The following is a 20000-nucleotide window of genomic DNA, read 5'->3' on the forward strand; positions in this document are numbered from 1 at the left end:
TAGCGGCGCACGCTGGCCAGCTGCTGGCTGCTCTCGCTGCCGCCGCCCGAGCTGCTCCCCGCTTTATCGCCGCCGCGGTCCTCCTCCGGGGGTTTAGAGGAGAAGCGGCCCGTCTCCCGGCGCTCCGCGGACGGACAGGGCTGCGCTCGAGACTTATCCGGCCCGGAGCTGCGGTACAGCTTGGACTTGGAGTTCTGCGTGGGACACGGCTCCGACTCGTCCCCGTCGAACTTGCGCTTGGAGTTTTTCAGTTTCTGGCCCACGGGAGCGGCGTCGGACTCTCTGCCGGACAGGAAGGACTTGACGTCGCTGAGGTTCTTCTGCGCGAGGATGTAGTCGAACTCCACCGGGTTGCCGTCGAGAGGCACTCCGAGCCGCACAGAGTCACCCTGCTTGAGTAAAAACGGGTTTCCAGCCGGTATCCGGCTCCCGTTGATCCACACGCCATTCAGACTCTGGGTATAAAGACAAGAAAAACGAGTTAGACAGATTGAAATAAAATGCTATGTGCAAAACACCATGTTATATTATTTATTAATCAAATCTATTTTGATTAGCTTTCATTTTTGTTTTCCCATTTTCATTTAACAAATAAGTTTTTATTAAATTTTTACTTTGCATAATGTACATGTCCTGAGTATATTTACAATATCTATAAATACACACACAGTATATATTATGAAAATATTTACATGTCTACATTTATATTCCTTTAATTTTATCTTACAAATATTTCATATATATATATATATATATAAAACCTATTTTTTCTGAAACATACAAATACATGTGTGTGATCATTTGACAGCAATTATATAATATTTATTTTTTATTTCTGGATATTTATCAATTTTTTTAAATTTTTCAGTTCTATTTTTAATTTTAATTCAAGTTTGTTTTTGCAATAGATTCAATTAAAATGGGTTAATTATATATATATATATATATATATATATATATATATATATATATATATATATATATATATATATATATATATATATATATATACATATAGTTGGTCTTTAATCATTTTTGTTAAAAATAAGAAACAGTTTCCTCAATTTTTACACTTTTTTTCAAGAAGTGTTAAAGATACTTTTAAATACAGGGTCTTTCTTCTTTTCTTTTCAAAGAGGAATATAGATAATACTTAGCGTTTCCAACTAGGTTTCCTGCTTATTTTTTTTGGACTCCATTTTAATGGTTAAACAAACTTTTATTAATCAGAAAACAATTATAATTCTTATAATGAAGCTTAATTTAATACAAATGCATTAAAAGTTTAACAAAATCACATTTAGTACCCTATCAAATGTTTTAGTTTTTCCCGACCTTGTGTTTTATTGTTACCAAATTTCATGTTTTTTTTTTTACAATAGCTCTATGATTTTTCTTCGCCCTTCACAAATTCAATATTAGGTATTTACAATTTCCAATGCACAAAACGTTAATTTAATGTATCCTATTATTAATGAAAATTACACAAATGAATGTTACATTTAAAAAAAACAAACAGAAGAAATAAACAGAACTTTTATTTTGACGGGTTGCCTTGAATGCATTTACATTGCGGTGTGTATATGACCTGAAATAATGACAGAGGAAACATTGCTTACTGTATTAAAAGCTGAATGTCTAAAGAATAAGCAATGTTAAAATTAATAATGCATCTTGATTTCTTGCTAACTACTTCAACAAAAAGAATGCATGTCACACCTCTGTTTATTAACTGACCCACAGACAGATACTAAACCTTATTGTCCGTCACTGTCCACTCTCCATCATCATTTTTCTTGAACAAACAGTGGATTCTGGATATCATCAGTGGACAGCTGGTCGACAGAATCTGATGGGTCACGTTTAGACCACGACCAACAGAAACCTGAATAAAAAGAGAGGGAGAACCAGAAGCAATCGTGTATTTAGACCACGAAATCCGACCAAATAAAAATGATCGGCTAAATCTGGCACATTAAGGTAATTAATGTGCACTGGCCCTTTAAAAAAGAAAAAGAAAAATATAACTCTGGAAATTAGAATACGCAGCGTTGCTTGGACTCCAACGTTAATGCAGCAGGTCAATGTTGTTTGGATTTGGAATAAATCTGTCTCAACTTCAAGCTAAGCTACCCCACATTGTGTCTCCTTGTCAAACTGAGCATCTGAGTGTAATAAACGCATATAAATAGATGAGGTTTATTCAAGCTAATATGCACCTCTGAGCCCTCGAACAGATGCAGCCAGTCACGGTCCTTCCCCACGCGCTGTAAACACCAGATTTTGTCTTTTTCAGAACCCTCTTCCTCGGTGTTTGAGGAAGGAGGCTCTTCGGTCTTTTCCATCATTCCTGCGCCATTAATCAGCGTGAAGTTGTATTGTTTTTATTGTGTCTTGTCCGCCACATACCGCCATGAAGCCGCGCAAGAGTTTTCACAAGAACTCTGCGCTTCCACTCTACCTCCAGAGCGTGCCACGTGACGCCCAGCGGATTCTCTGATTGGCCGCGGGGGGTTCGGGATCGAAGATAATTGGCTGAGAGCACTTATTGAGGACTTGTGACTCTGACAGTTGGTTCTTCTCCGCCAGAGGGCAGTTGGAGGCTCAAAGATGCGAATTTTTCGTTGCGCTGCATTTAAACGCAAAGACCTTTTTTTGCCTTAACGAAAACTTTTTTGGACTAAAAACAGTACGTTTTAAAAGTTGTGCATTTTACAGGCTAGTACCTGCCTTGGAAGTGTAAACGAGGGCCACACTTTCAATAGAACCGTTTTGAAACCCTCATCGAAATAAGCAACAGACGCCTGCGATTGGGCGGACCTGTTCAACGCTGCGAAAAGTAACATGCATCACGTGATACGCTATGTAATCGTAATAGCATTTTTGCTAGTAATTTACAACAGATACCGATCATATAATCATCAAATCAGTAATAACCATTTAATTAAAAAATATTCAAATATATAAATTGCGATATGCTTCATTACAACTCTAACTGCTCATTACTAATCTACCCTACAGCTTTAAGTACGCTATTTTGTTATGCCTTATTGTATTTACTTTGTGTCTCAACTACCATGTAATATGTACCTATAAAAGTAGTTTTGTATAGGCCTACTTAGCGACTCCTAGTGACTGATTTTTCATTATAATACTACCTAAAAAAAAAAAAAAAAAAAATATATATATATATATATATATATATATATATATATATATATATATATATATATATATATATATATATAAACTATTACCATTGGTCCTCATATACTATCATAATGTTATGATCTCGCTGCAAATATGAAGTAAAATCCTCTGTTGCTCAAAGTGTGCCTCTTTAAACCTCTCTTAAAGTAAACAAACGAAGGCTATCTTATCTGAACAGAGCTTACAGTTAGACAAACAGTAGCAGACAGAGAAAACAGAGCCTGCTTATCATGAAGTAAGCTATAAATCTTTCATTTCAAATGAAAAAATCATGGATTTGAATCACTTTATAAAACAGAAAGGCGCCCGATGATTATAAGCCATTCACAAACACCTTCCAGAAAATATCACCTTCTGGCAAGTCTGATAAAATATTGATAAAATTCATATGAATAATTTTTCCTGCACTACCAGTATTGTTTATGTTCATGCCTTATTAAAGAGACACAAGCACAGAATATTTTTCACGCAATATATTATATACAAACTCAGTTTTAAAACGACAAACGCCCAAAAACAGAAAATCACCACAAGCAGTACCCCTTATTCGTGAGATCAGAGAAAACAGAATTACACAGATGTGACTCGGTATACACACTCCTGAACACGCCGACATGATCAATGCGTCTTTGGCTGAAAGCTTAAAAGAACGAATATGGCTTTTAGAGCTAACGAGATTTGTTTTGGGAAAAACAAACATATCCGTGTCGTTCTCTTACCCGTACAAAAGAAAACAAGCACACACACACACACACACACACACACACACAGAACACAAAAGAAGAATGCATTTCAGATCCATTTCGCAAAAACATTTGGCAACTCTTGCGAGCATGTCAGCTTTTCCTCCCCAAAGGTATAACGGAAATCACAGAAAGGAAACCGAGAGGAAACACGCAGGGAAGGTCAGCTGGAAAAAAAAAAAGAGGGGCCCACCTTTGCATCATCCATGTTCTCCAAACCAAGCACAAAGGTGAGCTTCTTTGGCTTTATGTCAAGGCTGTAAAGATAACATTTCACAACTTATATAAGTCTTCCATCCCAGGAACGTCTATGCCCAAACTTCTACTCCGTTGGGAAATCAATGCACCCTTGCACGCGCTTCACAGCGATTATGGACGAACATCTGGAGCCGAACCTGTTTAACTGATGAAAACAACACAGTGCAGTCATTCCCGTCTTCCACGCACATCCATGCCAGATTGTGTTTGCTATCTCGCATAAATGTACGCGTTGGGCAAGAAAGCAGCTACAGGGCAAAAAAAAAGAAACCTGGATTAGAAAGGATGCAAAGCGCAAACGGTTACAAGGCACATTCAACAAAAATTCACATCTAAATAAATGTCCCTATGTTAAAAAAAAAAGCATGAAACAACCCAGTTCATTTTGAAGAAACATCAGTAAGACTGAAGGAATGCTACATTTAAACTATCGTCATTTACAACAAAAGCCCATCTGGATGTGGTTTGCTGGAGGGTTTATGATTTGCGCTGAAATTATTAAAAAAACGAGCATTTTCGCAGCTTGAACAGTTTCCCTTGGATCAAGTGTCAGCGATACTCCAACGATGTACATCTGATGGTGTCTGGAATCTCAGGAGACGTCACATTTCTCCACAAAATCAAATAAAAAGACTTTTTTTTACATGTATTATTGCGCATACAATTCACGTGTTTAGTGCCGTGAGATTTTTAACACAAATAAGCGCACTTCCGAGTACAAATTCTCATTATCGTAATGGCGAGAGCCGGTTGGCGTAGAAACGGTTTTCACTCATAAACTGATTTCAAAATTTCACGTTCGATTACAAAGAAACTGCACAGCGAATCAAAGGTGCAGTTTTTAAGTAGAAAGGCTATTTAAATGTTTTAAACGGCGTACTGGCTTTAATGCACGCTCATTAAAAATATATAGTAAACTTCTACTATAAAACGCATTGCAAAAAAATGTTATTCGAGGTTCGAAATTAACGTCTTCGTGACCGCTCGCAAAATTGAAAAGCCATTTCCTTCGTAGAAACTATGAAGCGCACACCGAAACGAGTTTCTAGTACATATTTCCTGAAAAATTGCTAAGAAATGGCAACCGACACCAATTTGAACCGGAAATGTTTCGAGAAGAGCGGAAAAGCATTTTCTCCGCGACACAAAAATATTTTCTATTCTTTGTTTCAAAAAAAAAAAAGCAGTAATATTTCGTTTATCGGTTATGTTGCGAAAACTCGACCTGTTTTTTTTGTTTTGGTGAGATTGACCCGCATTCTGCGCACCGTTTTCCTGTTTTTTTTGGTGCACGCAAAAAAAAAAAAAAAAACCTGCTTCATTTCACCCTGATATTCTGATTGGCACTTAAGCGTCCGGCTCAGAGTCGAGCTGCGTAGTTGATGCACAGCGTGTGGTCGCGGACGTCCCCCCATCCTCCGTTCTTCACGTGAGGCTGATGCTGCACCGGCCCGTGGTCCGTCAAGGTCAGAGCGGGCGGGAAAAGAGCCGCTTGCGCCTCCTTAAGCGCCTCGTCCACCCTCTCCAGGGCCTTTTCCGGCCGGCAGCCCTCCTTCTGATGCAGGCCGCAGTCTCCCGTGTGGAGAACCCGACTCCCGAGAGCCACCAGAACCTTGAGGGGTTTGGAGATGCACGCTCCAGACAAGTTCTGCAGGGTCCAGTCCCAGTTATAATCGTCGTAGGTGCAGAACGCGTTATTGCATCCCATCAGTTTGTAGTAGAGCTCTCTGGAGACGCCCATTCCTATGTTGTGCTTCGTGGAGAGCCACCCGGCCGTCTCCGTTTGGCTGGAAAGCTCTTGGAAGCCCGATAAGCCGTTGTGGTTGCCCGCGGCGAGGATGTCGCAATCCCCGCATTTGGCTCTCCTGAGCTCGGTCATGGATTTGAAGTACGCGAGGAAGTCCGGGAGAAGGTAGTTGTCCTCCTCGAGGAAGACGACGAACCCGTTGTATCCGCGAAGAACCCTCACTCGCTCGAACACGAAATGCAGCTTCCACCACCAGTGGTGTTTGGTTTGGGTGATGGACGCTTCCCTGTAGTGTCCGTACGAATCCGGGTGCTCTGCGTTCAAGCAGCCCTTCTTCACGGCGTCCTCCTTCGATACGTCCCTCGGACAATCTTGAGGGTCCTGTCCCGGGAATTCGTTGGGATACAGCTGGGTGCTGTAGGGGAAGTAGATCTGGAGGACCCTGCAGAAGGCGATTTCTTTGACCATGTCTGAGATTTCCTCCGAGAAGTAGTCGTGACTGAACACCACAAGCGTGTTTTGTATCCCGGTGACTTTCTCCAAGGAGCGTATGAGCATTTTGAGGTACGCCGGACGGTTGTGGACTTGCACGACCACCACCGCCTCGGGATCCGACGGGAACCGGTCCTGGTTCTGAACGAACTGCCTGTAGTTGCTGTCGTAGACGGACTTCCTCATGTTCTCAATGGTCCCGTAGTCAAACTTAACCATGATAGCAGTCTGAGTGATCTCCTTTTCGCCCTCCTCCGCGCTCGTCTCGCTCTTAGCCCGTCGTATGGTGTAAAACAACACTACAAACACGGTTAGAACGACGAGGAAGGCGATAAAGTTCTTCTTCAACAACCGGAGTCTCATTTTCACGGCCGAAGCACCGCGGAAACCGGGAGCTGCGGGTCAAACCGTCGGCTGTGGACACGATCCGGGCATTTTCACGGCGAGCGTTCAGGTGAAACGCGGACGTCGCTCTGTCACGAGAAGTTCATGAGTGAGTTCGCTCGCCTAAAAGAGCGCGGAAATGAGCGCGCGACTCGTCGAGATGGCGCCGGCAGCGACGGCGTTTCGTCGCGAGCGCGGTTGTTTGCGAAGCGAGGGCTACTCACCCCGGTAAAGTGTCATGTGCGGCAAAGTTGGAAGCAGGAAGAGAAAGTGCTGCGAGGATGAGGAGGTCTCTACTGCTGACGTGTTCTTACAGTCGACAGGAACACGCGCGCACGCTCCTCCTCGCGCAGACACTGCTACACTTACTACAGACTTAGGAGATGTTTTGTGTTGTTATCATTAATTATGTCGGTAAAATCTGTTTAAATGGTATGTATTTGTTATCCTATCACTTAGCCTGGAGTAAAAATATATATATATATATATATATATATATATATATATATATATATATATATATATATATATATATAAAGGCTATATTACTTGCATCTACACAATACATATATATATATATGTGCTGATATACTGATATATAGCTGAATTTATATTATATGTGTGCATGTATTTGTGTGTGTATGGGCTATATTACTTGCATTTATTAAATACGAATATGTTTTCACTAACATATAATTGAATATATATATATATATATATATATATATATATATATATATATATATATATATTTATATTTATATATATATATATATATATATATATATATATATATATATATATATATATATATATATATATAAAATTTGTAATTGTATATATGTCACATATCAAAGACACATTGTTATTTACCTACCTACGTGTATGTATCTATCTATCTATCTATCTATCTATCTATCTATCTATCTATCTATCTATCTATCTATCTATCTATCTATCTCTCTCTATCTCTCTCTCTCTCTCTCTCTCTATATATATATATATATATATATATATATATATATATATATATATATGTGTGTTGGTAGATATTTGATATATGAATGTGTCCTTTTAATTACATCTTTGCATCATTCTTTTTTTCTTATATGTGTATATGTATTGTGTAGAAACATATGCATTTAAGACAAATATGTTGTTTACATATTAAATATATTTATACATAATCTAAAATATAATAGCACGTATATATATAAAATGTATATACATGTGAATACATTGCAAATATTTATTGCATGTGTGTTTACTTGTGTTTATGCATTTTAAGATATTACATTATATTTGGGGTTTTATTAAATGTGTAAGGAATATAAAACAGCGACCATAGATATTGAACATAGAATTGAAATGATGTCTATAAGTGCTTTTTAAAAGTGCCTTTGTGAAATATTAAAAATACTAAATTATAAAAACCCATAACAAGTTCACAGAAATGTTTAGGTTTAGACAATTTAATAATTAAGTATAGATATATATATATATATATATATATATATATATATATATATATATATATATATATATATATATATATATATATATATATATATAGAAAGCCTTTGGCACATTAATGTCTGGATAGATTCCACGTAAACCAGGCCTACAGGACGAATGCATGTGATTTATGTGTGTCTGCTGGAATCGCTGAGATGTTCCTCGACCTGTACGTGACGAAAGAGATTAAAATAGAGATTAAAAAAAAGAGAAAACAAAGAAAAACCTGTTTTGTCCAGCATTTACGAAAGACTCACGACAAACCAGCTTTGCAGCTCTTTTGTTGGTTATTCAGATGACCTCTAGATGGCAAAAGAAGAGCATCATATTATATGTTAAACCCTCTTCTTACGTCATTGATCTTTCATAAAAACCAGAACCCCTTGTAACCCAATAGCTTCACTCGACCTAAACGACTTGAGGTGTTACGTGGGATTTAATCATGTTGTCACCTAGAAGAAAAAGCCAACGCCAATCAGAAAAATAGGTGATACCAGTTAAATAGTGCATGCAGCTGAATGATGCACCAAGCCTGTATATTTTACTTGGAGATTAATCTCGTATCTACTAGAGAAGCGAAACGTTTGATTAACGCCCAATAAACGTTCATTTAAAATGCTAAATGACTCCCTCTATTGGCAAAGAAATCAAACTACACACAAAAAAACCCTTCAAATCAATAACCTTTAATATTAATATACAATTCAGAGTTTCCTTTTAGTTGCTTTCGCCAGATCTGTTCGGTGGCAGTAATGCGGGAATCCATTTCAACATCAATTCGTGTTTTTTCCCGATCAATCCCGATGCCTTGCGTAATGGCCTCAACGCTTTCAGAGATCAACTCAACGTTCAGCAACTCAATGTGAACCAGTTTCGCCCATTAAACCAATAAACTGAGGTCTTTTTTTAATGATCGGGTGGAACCGCGGTTCTCGAAAACACTCATTATCTGTTTAACTTAATAAGCCCCGGCTTCCATGGCCTTAAAACAAAGGTCACGCTCGGAGTAGCGGGCCTCGGTTTAATTTTGGTCGTGAGGGTTTGGAGCCGGTCAGCAGCCTCCGGACACGTGACGATAACGGAGCCGTCTGAGACGTCCCACGCTTGTTTTCTTCCCCCCGAATTCTCCTTTCAGCTGCGATTTTAATAGCTTTAAGGCAACTCTCAGCGACGTCTTGAGTGGGTCTTCTTTTAAGAGTCCACGAAAGGTCAGAATGACATCGAAACCTGTCAGAGTGGTGCAAAAAAAGGACATTTTGCCCAATCCGTGCTCATTTTCTGCCTGCTCGCCATCTAATCGGTTGTAAAGTACTTGCGCGTAAAAATGTTATGCATCTTTTTACAGAAATGTCCGCCGTTGTGTGGTTTTTCTTGAGTCCTTGATACTTATTTGATGGCTGACGAGTGCTGAAATCCACACCGAGCCGCTATTAATTTTTATAAGATAGATTTATGTTGGTTGGACTGTGCGTGAGGCCTAATATCCGAACGCATGTTCTGCCAAAGATCTTTTTCGCGCGTTTGTGTGAATTAAACAACTCTTAAACTGCAGCTCCGTGCAAGTCTTCGCCCAAACGATTTGTTTTTCTCGAACCGAGCGTTATCTTATCTCAGCGCTCACCTTTTCTCGTTCTGTCTATGCAGTTAGCTCAATATTTTCACAATGATTACAGGAACGCGAGACAATGGTCTCGATGGCTCCAAAAACAGTTTTATTGTTTCCTGACACTAGATAAAGATAAAAAGCCTTTCCAAAACAGTTCGGCTCAGGCGCTATTGATCATGAGGTATGAAGTTAGCAGAAGAAAATATGAAGCAATCTTGATTGAGTAAACTTTAAGCACATTTAAATTTTTTTCTAGTGAACCATATTTTGCACATTTTATAAAAGCGTGCGAGATTACATGAGAAGCACCTCTAAAAAATGCATGCAAACAAACTTTTGGCTGGACATTTTCATAGCGTGTCAGACAGCCGAGTATTGTTCACAGTTTGTGGGTGGACTTGATTAAAAACACGCTATAAAGAATTCTTTATTCTTTCCTTTTTGCAGTTGCATTATTTTTCAGTTTTGACGTTCAGCATTGCTCGTTAAGAGCTATTAAATGTTTTACAGCCAGCGTTTTGAACATACTCCATTAACTTATTCCAGTTTCACATTCAAATGCACAAAAAATAAGAGAAAAACACAGCGCCAAACATCAGTCCTTCAAATAATTTATTGCGATCGCGTCCCGTTTGAGAAGCCAAGGTCATTTATAGACAACGCGGGCGTTGGTTTCACATTTTTACTGCTACTGACGATCAAAGACAGAAGCAATAATGAAAAGAAAATGATGCATGCATAAAAAGAGTCTCATGAAAATGCATAAACAGTATGCCAAATATAAGCGAAAACCTGATACGCAAAAGTTGATTTTGGAGTATGCATGACGCGCGTGTGTTCGGCGTGCATATAACACGCGGTTTTTGCATGCATATATTATTTCTTAATAATGCGAAATTTGATAAGCATCCACCACACAACCCCCATCACCCCCAGCGCGTAGCACATGCACGCCAAAGTCCATTTTCGCGCGTATTTGGCGTACTATTGACACGCACTGGAACCGGACACGTGCGCTTATTAATGTTTAAGCGCGTCCAGGTTTTGCAACAGCTAGCAGGGCTTGTGAGGTTTTTTTTTTTTTCCCTCGGAGCAGCAGTAATCTCGGTGTCTTGCCACGAGAGGCCGAAACATCTGTTCTCAATCACAGCTCAGAAACATCGGTATGCGCGAGCGGGGAGAAGCGCGGGGCGCGAAAACAAAAAAGGGAACGCGGTGAAATCAGCGCGTGCTCCCCGGGGTTGGGACATAACGCGACGAAGCGCGACTCACAGGATGACCGGCGTCCTTTAATTGCGTAAAAGGCCCGTCGCGTCTCGATCCGAGAGCGTCAGAGTCCGCGCGACGCGCTCGGTTGCCAGGTTACCACAAAAACAACTCCAAAAAAATAATAACGCGAAGATGACGACGTCTCCACGCTTTTATTTTTTTTTTTACGAAATCACCCGACACTCATCAGTGATGCACTACGGCTAAGAAAAAAGTCACTTGACATCAAAACAAAAACGCTTCTGTCGTTAGTTTCCATTACAGTCGAGCTAGTTGTCGCTGGTTTTAGGTTACCACACTGACTAGGACTAGTTTAAAAAAGCCAAAGTCGCACTTGCATAAAAGAATGAACTCAAATAAAGCTAAAAGCAGGCTAAACAATTGTTTCGGCAAAACTGTAGGCCGTATTCACGATTCTGTAATATTACAAATATGAAAAAAAAAAAAAAAAAAAAAAGTGCTAAAAAGGCATAGAGTATGAAAATTAAAACATACCCTGACATTTATGAAAATGTAACATAATTTTGCTAACTAAACTAGTTTTCACATGGCATGCGGGTAAACGAATGCACTATTTGATTTGAGCTTTTTTTTAAGTTTTATTTAGATTTAAGTTATTTTAGAGTTATTTATTCAACTTTGACATTTTTAGGATTGAATTCGTTTTTAGCTTCTCATTGAAATCACACCCCCAGCACCTTTTTATTCATATATTAACCTCTATATATTAACATACTATTATCCTATTTCAATCAATCTGACAAACAACTTATAATCTAGAATTAATAAAATACTTATATATATATATATATATATATATATATATATATATATATATATATATATATATATATTATATATATTATCAAAAATGTTTAACATGATACTTCACTTGCTTTACTTTACTGCTTAACTTGTCATATAATTTGAAATCAGTGCCAATTTGTACCCAGCATTGAATGAATAAACGTATAACATTTACGTGCATATCTAAATGTCATATTTTTTGCATTAACAATCTAACAAGCACAATAATAATTCTTGTAGTGTTGATTTAGATTACTCAGCAATGCTTAAACTGATGTTAACAAATACAATTAGTTTTTACATATTAAACTAAACGCTAGCGTACAGCATTCATCAGTCTTAGCTAACGGTAACTAATATTGTTAAGTGCACGGATCCTTATTATAAAGTGCTTCTTGCGTTCACTCTTGTTTTTCGTTTAAGAAAGCCGAACTGGACTTCTTATACTCAAGAACTGCATGTGCAAAAAAAAAAATGCACGTTTCCTCTCGTTATTTTCTGTCCGAATGAATCAGCTGCCAGTCTGGACTCTCTCAGCCCGTGAAAACACGGCGTGTTTATATCTGCACACTCACAGCGTGACCGTCATGTGGTTGAACTTGGCTGGAGTGGAAAGCTCTTCTATCTCGGGTCCGGGTCGGGCGGGCGGGGAGTGTCCGGTGGTCTTTGACGGATTGAAACCGATGGGAGGAAATGACTCGGGCTTCTGGAGAAGATCCTGCAATGCGTTACAAACATATTAAAGTCATTGAAAAGCTATGCAATGCAATTGGCATTTGTATCCCAAATATTAAAATGCGGCACATAATCAGTCCCACACCTCTTGTGCTAACTGTTTTTTTTTGGGGGGGGAGTGTGAATGTTATCCGTAATGGAAAAATAACGAGCCGTGAATCACTTACACGTTCCAGTCGTTTCGTTGGAGGCCCATCAGCCTCTGACTTTCCTCTTTATGTGTAGCTGCTGTCTAAAACGTTCTCGTTTTGTCAACTGTTTAAAGAAATTAATACTTTCATTCAGGGAGGATGCGTTGAACGGATCAAAAGTTACAGTAAAGGCATTTATAACGAAAAAAAGCGATTGCTTTTGTTCTTCTGAATCTTGGAAAATAACAAAAAACGCTGGGCAGCACAACTGCTTGTTGACACTGATAATAATTAGAAACGTTTCTTGAGTATTAGAATGATCTCTGAAGGATCATGAAGGAGTAATGATGCTGAAAAGGTTTGAACACAGAAATGAATCACGTTTTTGCAATATGTGACCCCATCTATACATCATCTGAAAGTTGAATGAATAAGCTTTCCATTGATGTAAGGTTCGTTGGGATAGGACAACATTTGGCTCAGATAGCAACTAGGATTTTGCACTTGAAAAAAACTTCGTTTAAATATTGAAAAAAATAAAATAAAATGTTTAAAGTTGTCCAAATGCCCTTAGCAATGCAAATTACTAATCAAAAATTAAAGTTAATAAAAAAAAATTAAATTTAAAAATTTAAAAAATTAAAAAGTTTTTAGATATTTATGTTAAGACAATTTACAAAATATCATGATCTTTACCCAAAATGCATAAAATCAAGTGTTTTTATCTTTTCGGTCACCAAAATCAATTTTTAAAAGCTTTTTGAATGAATTGAAATGTCTCCTTTAATAACGTTTAAAAAACACATGGCATACGTTTTATCTTTTTATTATAAATGATCGTGTTTTTTTCACACCACTTATTTTTTTCATGTCCTCATGGCCTTCTATGAAAGTATACTATTTGTGAATAATCATGAATAATTAAATATGAATATGATTATAATATAAATATATATGAATAAGTAAATGAGAAAATTTTGCCATTGTCATAAATATCTATCTGTGCTTTTTTGCTGGTAATGACTTTTTGGAAGTAAATTCATTATTCATTAAATCATATAATTCAGATCCGTTCTCGGTAACCCCTCAACCCGTTCATTCTCCCCATTAAATGAATAAACTGATACTTATGTGACATAATTAACAGGAAGTGACGTGAACAACATAGCATTACCACTTTCTCTAATAACTATAACCTATTAAGTTCATGATATTGTGGTTGTCAAGCCTAACGACTCAACCCTTTACATCAAGATTAGCAAACTATTAATTGTTAAAATTATTTTGTTATTTTAACAATAAACATGAATATCATGCACAACAATAAATGAAATCATAACAGGGTTGTGCTTTTAACACTTTGGTTCATTGAGTCATAACATGCATATGTTGAATATAGTAATGTCTTTTAAAGCTTTTTGCTGGTAATGACTTTTTGGAAGTAAATTCATTATTCATTAAATCATATAATTCAGATCCGTTCCTCGGTAACCCCTCAACCCCGTTACAAAATCATTCTCCCCCCATTAAATGAATAAACTGATACTTATGTGACATAATTAACAGGAAGTGACGTCATATAAGCCTTCTTAACAACATTGTGAGCAGACACAGGCAAGTTACCACTTTCTCTAATAACTATAACCTATTAAGTTCATGATATTGTGGTTGTCAAGCCTAACGACTCAACCCTGTTACATCAAGATTAGCAAACTATTAATTGTTAAAATTATTTTGTTATTTTAACAATAAACATGATTTCTTAATATCATGCACAACAACTGCATCGCGCTCAACCCTGTTACTCTGATCATAACAGGGTTGTGCTTTTAACACTTTGGTTCAATATTATTATTTTCGATCAAGAGTCTCATACCACATGCATATGTTGAATATAGTAATGTCCACGTTAAAGCTTTTTTGCTGGTAATGACTTTTTGAAAGTAAATTCATTATTCATTAAATCATATAATTCAGATCCGTACCTCGGTAACCCCTCAACCCCGTTACACAAATCATTCTCCCCCCATTAAATGAATAAACTGATACTTATGTGACATAATTAACAGGAAGTGACATCATATAAGCCTTCTGAACAACATTGTGAGCAGACACAGGCAAGTTACCACTTTCTCTAATAACTGTAACTTATTAAGTTCATGATATTGTGGTTGTCAAGCCTAACGACTCAACCCCGTTACATCAAGATTAGCAAACTATTAATTGTTAAAATTATTTTGTTATTTTAACAATAAACATGATTTCTTAATATCATGCACAACAACTGCATCGCGCTCAACCCTGTTACTCTGATCATAACAGGGTTGTGCTTTTAACACTTTGGTTCAATATTATTATTTTCGATCAAGAGTCTCATACCACATGCATTATGTTGAATATAGTAATGTCCACGTTAAAGCTTTTCACATTAAGTAAACTTCTCAGAAAGAATGTCTGATCTTTCTTTATCAATTTAAACATCTACCGATATCTATGAGTCTTTGATGGCATCGAAAACAGCAGCAGAAAGGCAGAGGCAATTAAAGGTGTAGATAATAAAAGTTCTATTAGTTGTATGAAATAGTTTACTAACTGAAAAAAAACATTAGATTGATGGTTGCTTTCCATTTTAGGAAATCTTGCAGTGAATTATAAGTAAAAAACAACAACTTATATGTTAAGCTGCATTTGTCTCTTCAACCCCGTTACCCATGGTCTCAGCCCCGTCACACGTAAATTTTCATTAGCGATTTTTTTTAGGTGCATGAAAAAACATCTTTATGTTTGTTGACCTCAGTCATAACAATACAGATTTTAGTTCAAATTCTGAAGTTTGATCAAAAATCAGGAGGTTGCCGTCACAAAAAGTTCAATTTTAGACTTTAGTGTAGCAAAAGGGAGCGATTTTATGTAACTTTTTATATTTGTAAATACTGAATTTGCGTGAGGGACATCTAATTAACAGTGAAATGTTGATTTCATTATGAATACATTTTATGATCATATTCAGAGAGCTCCCATAGCGTTCATAACAGGGTTGAATACTAATAGTTCCCATGTCTAATAATGAGCAATAATATAAGATAATGTCATAATTGTTGTGGGATGTTCAAAAAAGTTATGCATTTTGGTAAAAGGCTAAAAATGTGTCCAAATCATACCGGTTTCGTGGAATGGCTCACACAGAAATCAATTTGAATAACATTTTTTTTCAAAAATACAGTTTTTATGTGCTTTCCACCAACTTAAAGCAGCCATAGTGATTACCAAAAAGATTTAAAGGTATACATTTCATATTTCATAAACGGAATCATGTTCTCCCTGGAATTAAACCCACGATTTGGCATCGATATTTCCAGTTGAGCTACAGGAAAAAGGACAACAAATCCACATAAATCCTGGACAAAGCATCTTCAATTCCAGATAAGCGCTAACAGATGGTTTCCTCAATAAACGTTTCATATTTTCTTTCGGAAAAGCCCTGCCGTTCATAAATCCAGATGAGTGAGTTTGAGTTTCTCTGATTTGCTGGTGAAAAAAGTACAACAGTAACTACCGTATATTAGCATCCACAGCAGTGGTGAACTCTCTTCTCTATTTTCTTTGTTTCATGGGTTTAAGCAAACATCGCCTAAATCATACACCTTTAAAGTCAAGTTTAAATCGCTGTAAAAAAGACCTTGTGTGTGACAGCTGGAAGATGGATGGAGGAAGCAGATATCATTTAGGAAATGCCAGCTTCTTTTCCAAAAAACGCAGATGGCACAGCACACAACCAGTCCTGCTGATATTGCCATCCTCCACACGCAAGCAGCTTTACAAATAGCAATCTGCCCTGGGTTTAAACTCGATCGGGTTTGAAACATGACATCCGCGGCGTTGAGGTTTAGCGCAACAAATTATTATTTCAAAAAATCAGTAAACGCAGCAATTCGAGTTGAAGTTACTCGACATTTTATTTATGCAATGATCAGAATTATCACGGGAAGATCAAAATAATGCTTAAATGTTTTAAATCAGTTGAGCGTTTAACGTTTAGGTTTAAGTTTAAGCATCAGTCTTACAGAATAAACACAAACTCATGCTTTCAATTACAATCCATCAGGAAATAATAGGTAACGAAAATAGCATCAACAGTTCATTAAGTCTTAAATTGCCAATAAATAAGTTGCCAAAACGTCATGTTAAACATTTAGTTGTGTAAACCTGTGTGCACTAACTTTCGCATCTCCTTTTATTAAATGTTAGTCATGGACTTAGCGGAGTCTGAAGTACCACTAAGTTTTATAAGCTACTTTTTCATTTTGTAACAATGAGAAAGTCTTGAAAGGTTGCTTTCGTTTTATCGGATGAATTAGTTTCTGAAACGTTCAGCAATTATTTCAGATTACAGCATTGTAAAGGGTCTGCATTTTATGCACTATAAAATTTATGGTAAAAAAAAAACGTGCAGCTTCAAAAAATGCGGTAACGATGCTTTAGGTTTTACAGTTAAATACCATAATGTCATTAACTGACAAAATGCTAATATACCAGCCTGCTGAAATCTGTTTTGTACTTTTGAAAAACACTGATAACCACCACCACTTTCATTTTGAAGTGATCAGTGTCATTCACACAAACACTAAACACCATCATGGTGAGAAATAGATAACCGAAATATATAATAAACATCCATTTAACAGCATTGCATGCAGCACACAAACGTAATAAACATAACTGATATAGTAAAAATAGAAACTAAAAAGTAAAAATATAGTTATTTCAACATAAAATTCCAAATCAAAACCAAATTTGAAATGCAATGCAGAGAATTCTGGGAATGTCAGCTTACAGTTTTTTCTTGTAAGATTTACAGGAATTTACCATTTAGCAGATTTTTACTACAGCATTTTTAAATTTTTTACTCTTAAAAAACTGCAGTATATTTATATATATATATATATATATATATATATATATATATATATATATATATATATATATTATTTATTTATTTTTTTTTAATTATTATTTATATATATATATGTATGTATATATATATATATATATATATATATATATATATATATATATATTTTTTATTATTATTTATATGTATATATATATATATATATATATATATATATATATATATATATATATATATATATATATATATATATATATATATATAATAAATAATAAAAATATATATATATACATATATATATTTTTTATTATTATTTATATATATTTTATTTATTTATTTATTTATGTTTTTATTTATGTATTTATTTATGCAGTCCTCTATATTTATTTACATATTTTTATCTAATAACGTGGAAATAAGTCACTTTGAAAAAAGTAAAATGGCTTGACATACATACTTTCAATAAATGATTAGGTAAAAAAGAAATGTAGGCAAAGTAAGAATCACAATATAAATCACTGAGAAGTGCAAAATGCCTTATTAAATGTGAACGCAAAACAAATCCCAGAGCATCAGTGCTTTTGTGTTAACATTGTGTTTAGCTCAAATCAGCACTCTGTTACCAGCTTCCACGAATACAGCCGTGATTTTTACCGCACCGCTGAGAAACGATGTCTAATACAAACAGATCTCAGAGGAGACATCATTAAAAACAATGGCTTGGCCGAACGGAGCACGCAGGTGCTGTACGGCTATTTAAAACCATCAAAACCAGCTCCTAAATCATCAATAGATCAGAAAAAGCGAACTTCCGCGGGGTGAGAGTCATTTCCTAAACCCGAGTGCAACAACTAAAGAGCAAGCAGAACTATTGTCACTTTTCAAGAGCTTTGTAAGTGCTTTTAAGGTCGAGACCAGGTGACTAAAAATACTGCTTAACTGCCTCAACTTTCCAACGGCAACAAGAACGGCAAACAAGAAACAGGAAAGTCCTGCTTGAGAACGTATAGCTCTATTGTACATGTCCAGTACAGCCAACTCGTCTATAGGGAAAAGCATTGTGTTTCTCTTGTGTCGAGCCGTTCCTGTAGTTCAGCCAGAGTCAGGGTCAATGGTTTGATTACCAGAGGACACACACACTTATACTTTTTTTTTTTGAGTTGCTATAAATGGTTTACATCCGAGTACAGAGACCACCCAAAAATTGCAATTCAATAAGCCTCAGGGCATCCAAGATCGGGTTTGGAGAAATCGGTGTCTCAGCAGCGAATGGGTGCCGTCAGAATGAGAGTCCAAACAGATGATAATCGCAATGATCCACATTTTTTAAAGTTTTTATCATAATTTTGGACTTTGACGGCACCCATTCACTGCAGTGCGTCGATTGCATGATTTTATCGCGATTCTTTGTTATTTTGCATGTTGCCTAAGCATTACAGCCAAACCAATTCTTTCAAGGTAACAAAACATAAAATAAAAAAATGCAAACATACCATACTGTTCTTTCCATCTTCTTTTGATTTATTATGACATTATAAAAAAACGCATTGATACTTGTGCTGCTTTACTGAGACTTTTGGAAGTCGGATGGAAAGCATCTGCTGATGGAAACGTAACGGCAAGAGGCGTTTATGTTTATGGTTGTTTAAACAAAACACTATTGTGTTCACCATATTCACGACCCACAAGTCTGCAAATCCTGTTTATATATTTATATATATATATATATATATATATATATATATATAGAGAGAGAGAGAGAGAGAGAGAGAGAGAGAGAGAGAGAGAGAGAGAGAGAGAGAGAGAGAGAGAGAGAGAGAGAGAGAGAGAGAGAGAGAGAGAGAGAGAGAGAGAGAGAGAGAGAGAGAGAGAGAGAGAGAGAGAGAGAGAGAGAGAGAGAGAGAGAGAGAGAGAGAGAGAGAGAGAGAGAGAGAGAGAGAGAGAGAGAGAGAGAGAGAGAGAGAGAGAGAGAGAGAGAGAGAGAGAGAGAGAGAGAGAGAGAGAGAGAGAGAGAGAGAGAGAGAGAGAGAGAGAGAGAGAGAGAGAGAGAGAGAGAGAGAGAGAGAGAGAGAGAGAGAGAGAGAGAGAGAGAGAGAGAGAGAGAGAGAGAGAGAGAGAGAGAGAGAGAGAGAGAGAGAGAGAGAGAGAGAGAGAGAGAGAGAGAGAGAGAGAGAGAGAGAGAGAGAGAGAC

The 20000-nt window shown here is 36.8% G+C and overlaps 2 protein-coding genes across 6 annotated transcripts in view; both read right to left on the minus strand.

Annotated features, from left to right (window-relative positions):
• Positions 1 to 2463, minus strand: part of rnf8 (ring finger protein 8, E3 ubiquitin protein ligase) — a 7231-nt gene extending 4768 nt beyond the window's left edge. For 3 of the 5 annotated variants that reach the window (XM_043220338.1, XM_043220341.1, XM_043220342.1), the window contains exons 1-3: positions 2220 to 2463; positions 1757 to 1885; positions 1 to 455 (exon numbers count right to left, since the gene is read on the minus strand). The exon at positions 1 to 455 is cut by the window's left edge and continues 226 nt beyond it. In XM_043220338.1, the coding sequence (XP_043076273.1) occupies positions 1 to 455; positions 1757 to 1885; positions 2220 to 2348 (713 nt within the window). In that variant the 5' untranslated portion in view covers positions 2349 to 2463. The remainder of the gene's footprint in view (positions 456 to 1756; positions 1886 to 2219) is intronic. The other 2 variants (XM_043220337.1, XM_043220339.1) reach the window with 1 other exon arrangement.
• Positions 2464 to 3668: 1205 nt separating this feature from the next.
• Positions 3669 to 7139, minus strand: LOC122325099 (alpha-1,6-mannosyl-glycoprotein 2-beta-N-acetylglucosaminyltransferase). Its single transcript, XM_043219986.1, has one exon. It carries the CDS (start codon positions 6811 to 6813, stop codon positions 5572 to 5574), a length of 1242 nt encoding a protein of 413 aa, XP_043075921.1. The 5' UTR covers positions 6814 to 7139; the 3' UTR covers positions 3669 to 5571.
• Between the last annotated feature and the right edge of the window lie 12861 nt (positions 7140 to 20000).

Source organism: Puntigrus tetrazona, chromosome 20 (assembly GCF_018831695.1).
Source record: "Puntigrus tetrazona isolate hp1 chromosome 20, ASM1883169v1, whole genome shotgun sequence".
In the NCBI taxonomy this organism is placed as follows: domain Eukaryota; kingdom Metazoa; phylum Chordata; class Actinopteri; order Cypriniformes; family Cyprinidae; genus Puntigrus; species Puntigrus tetrazona.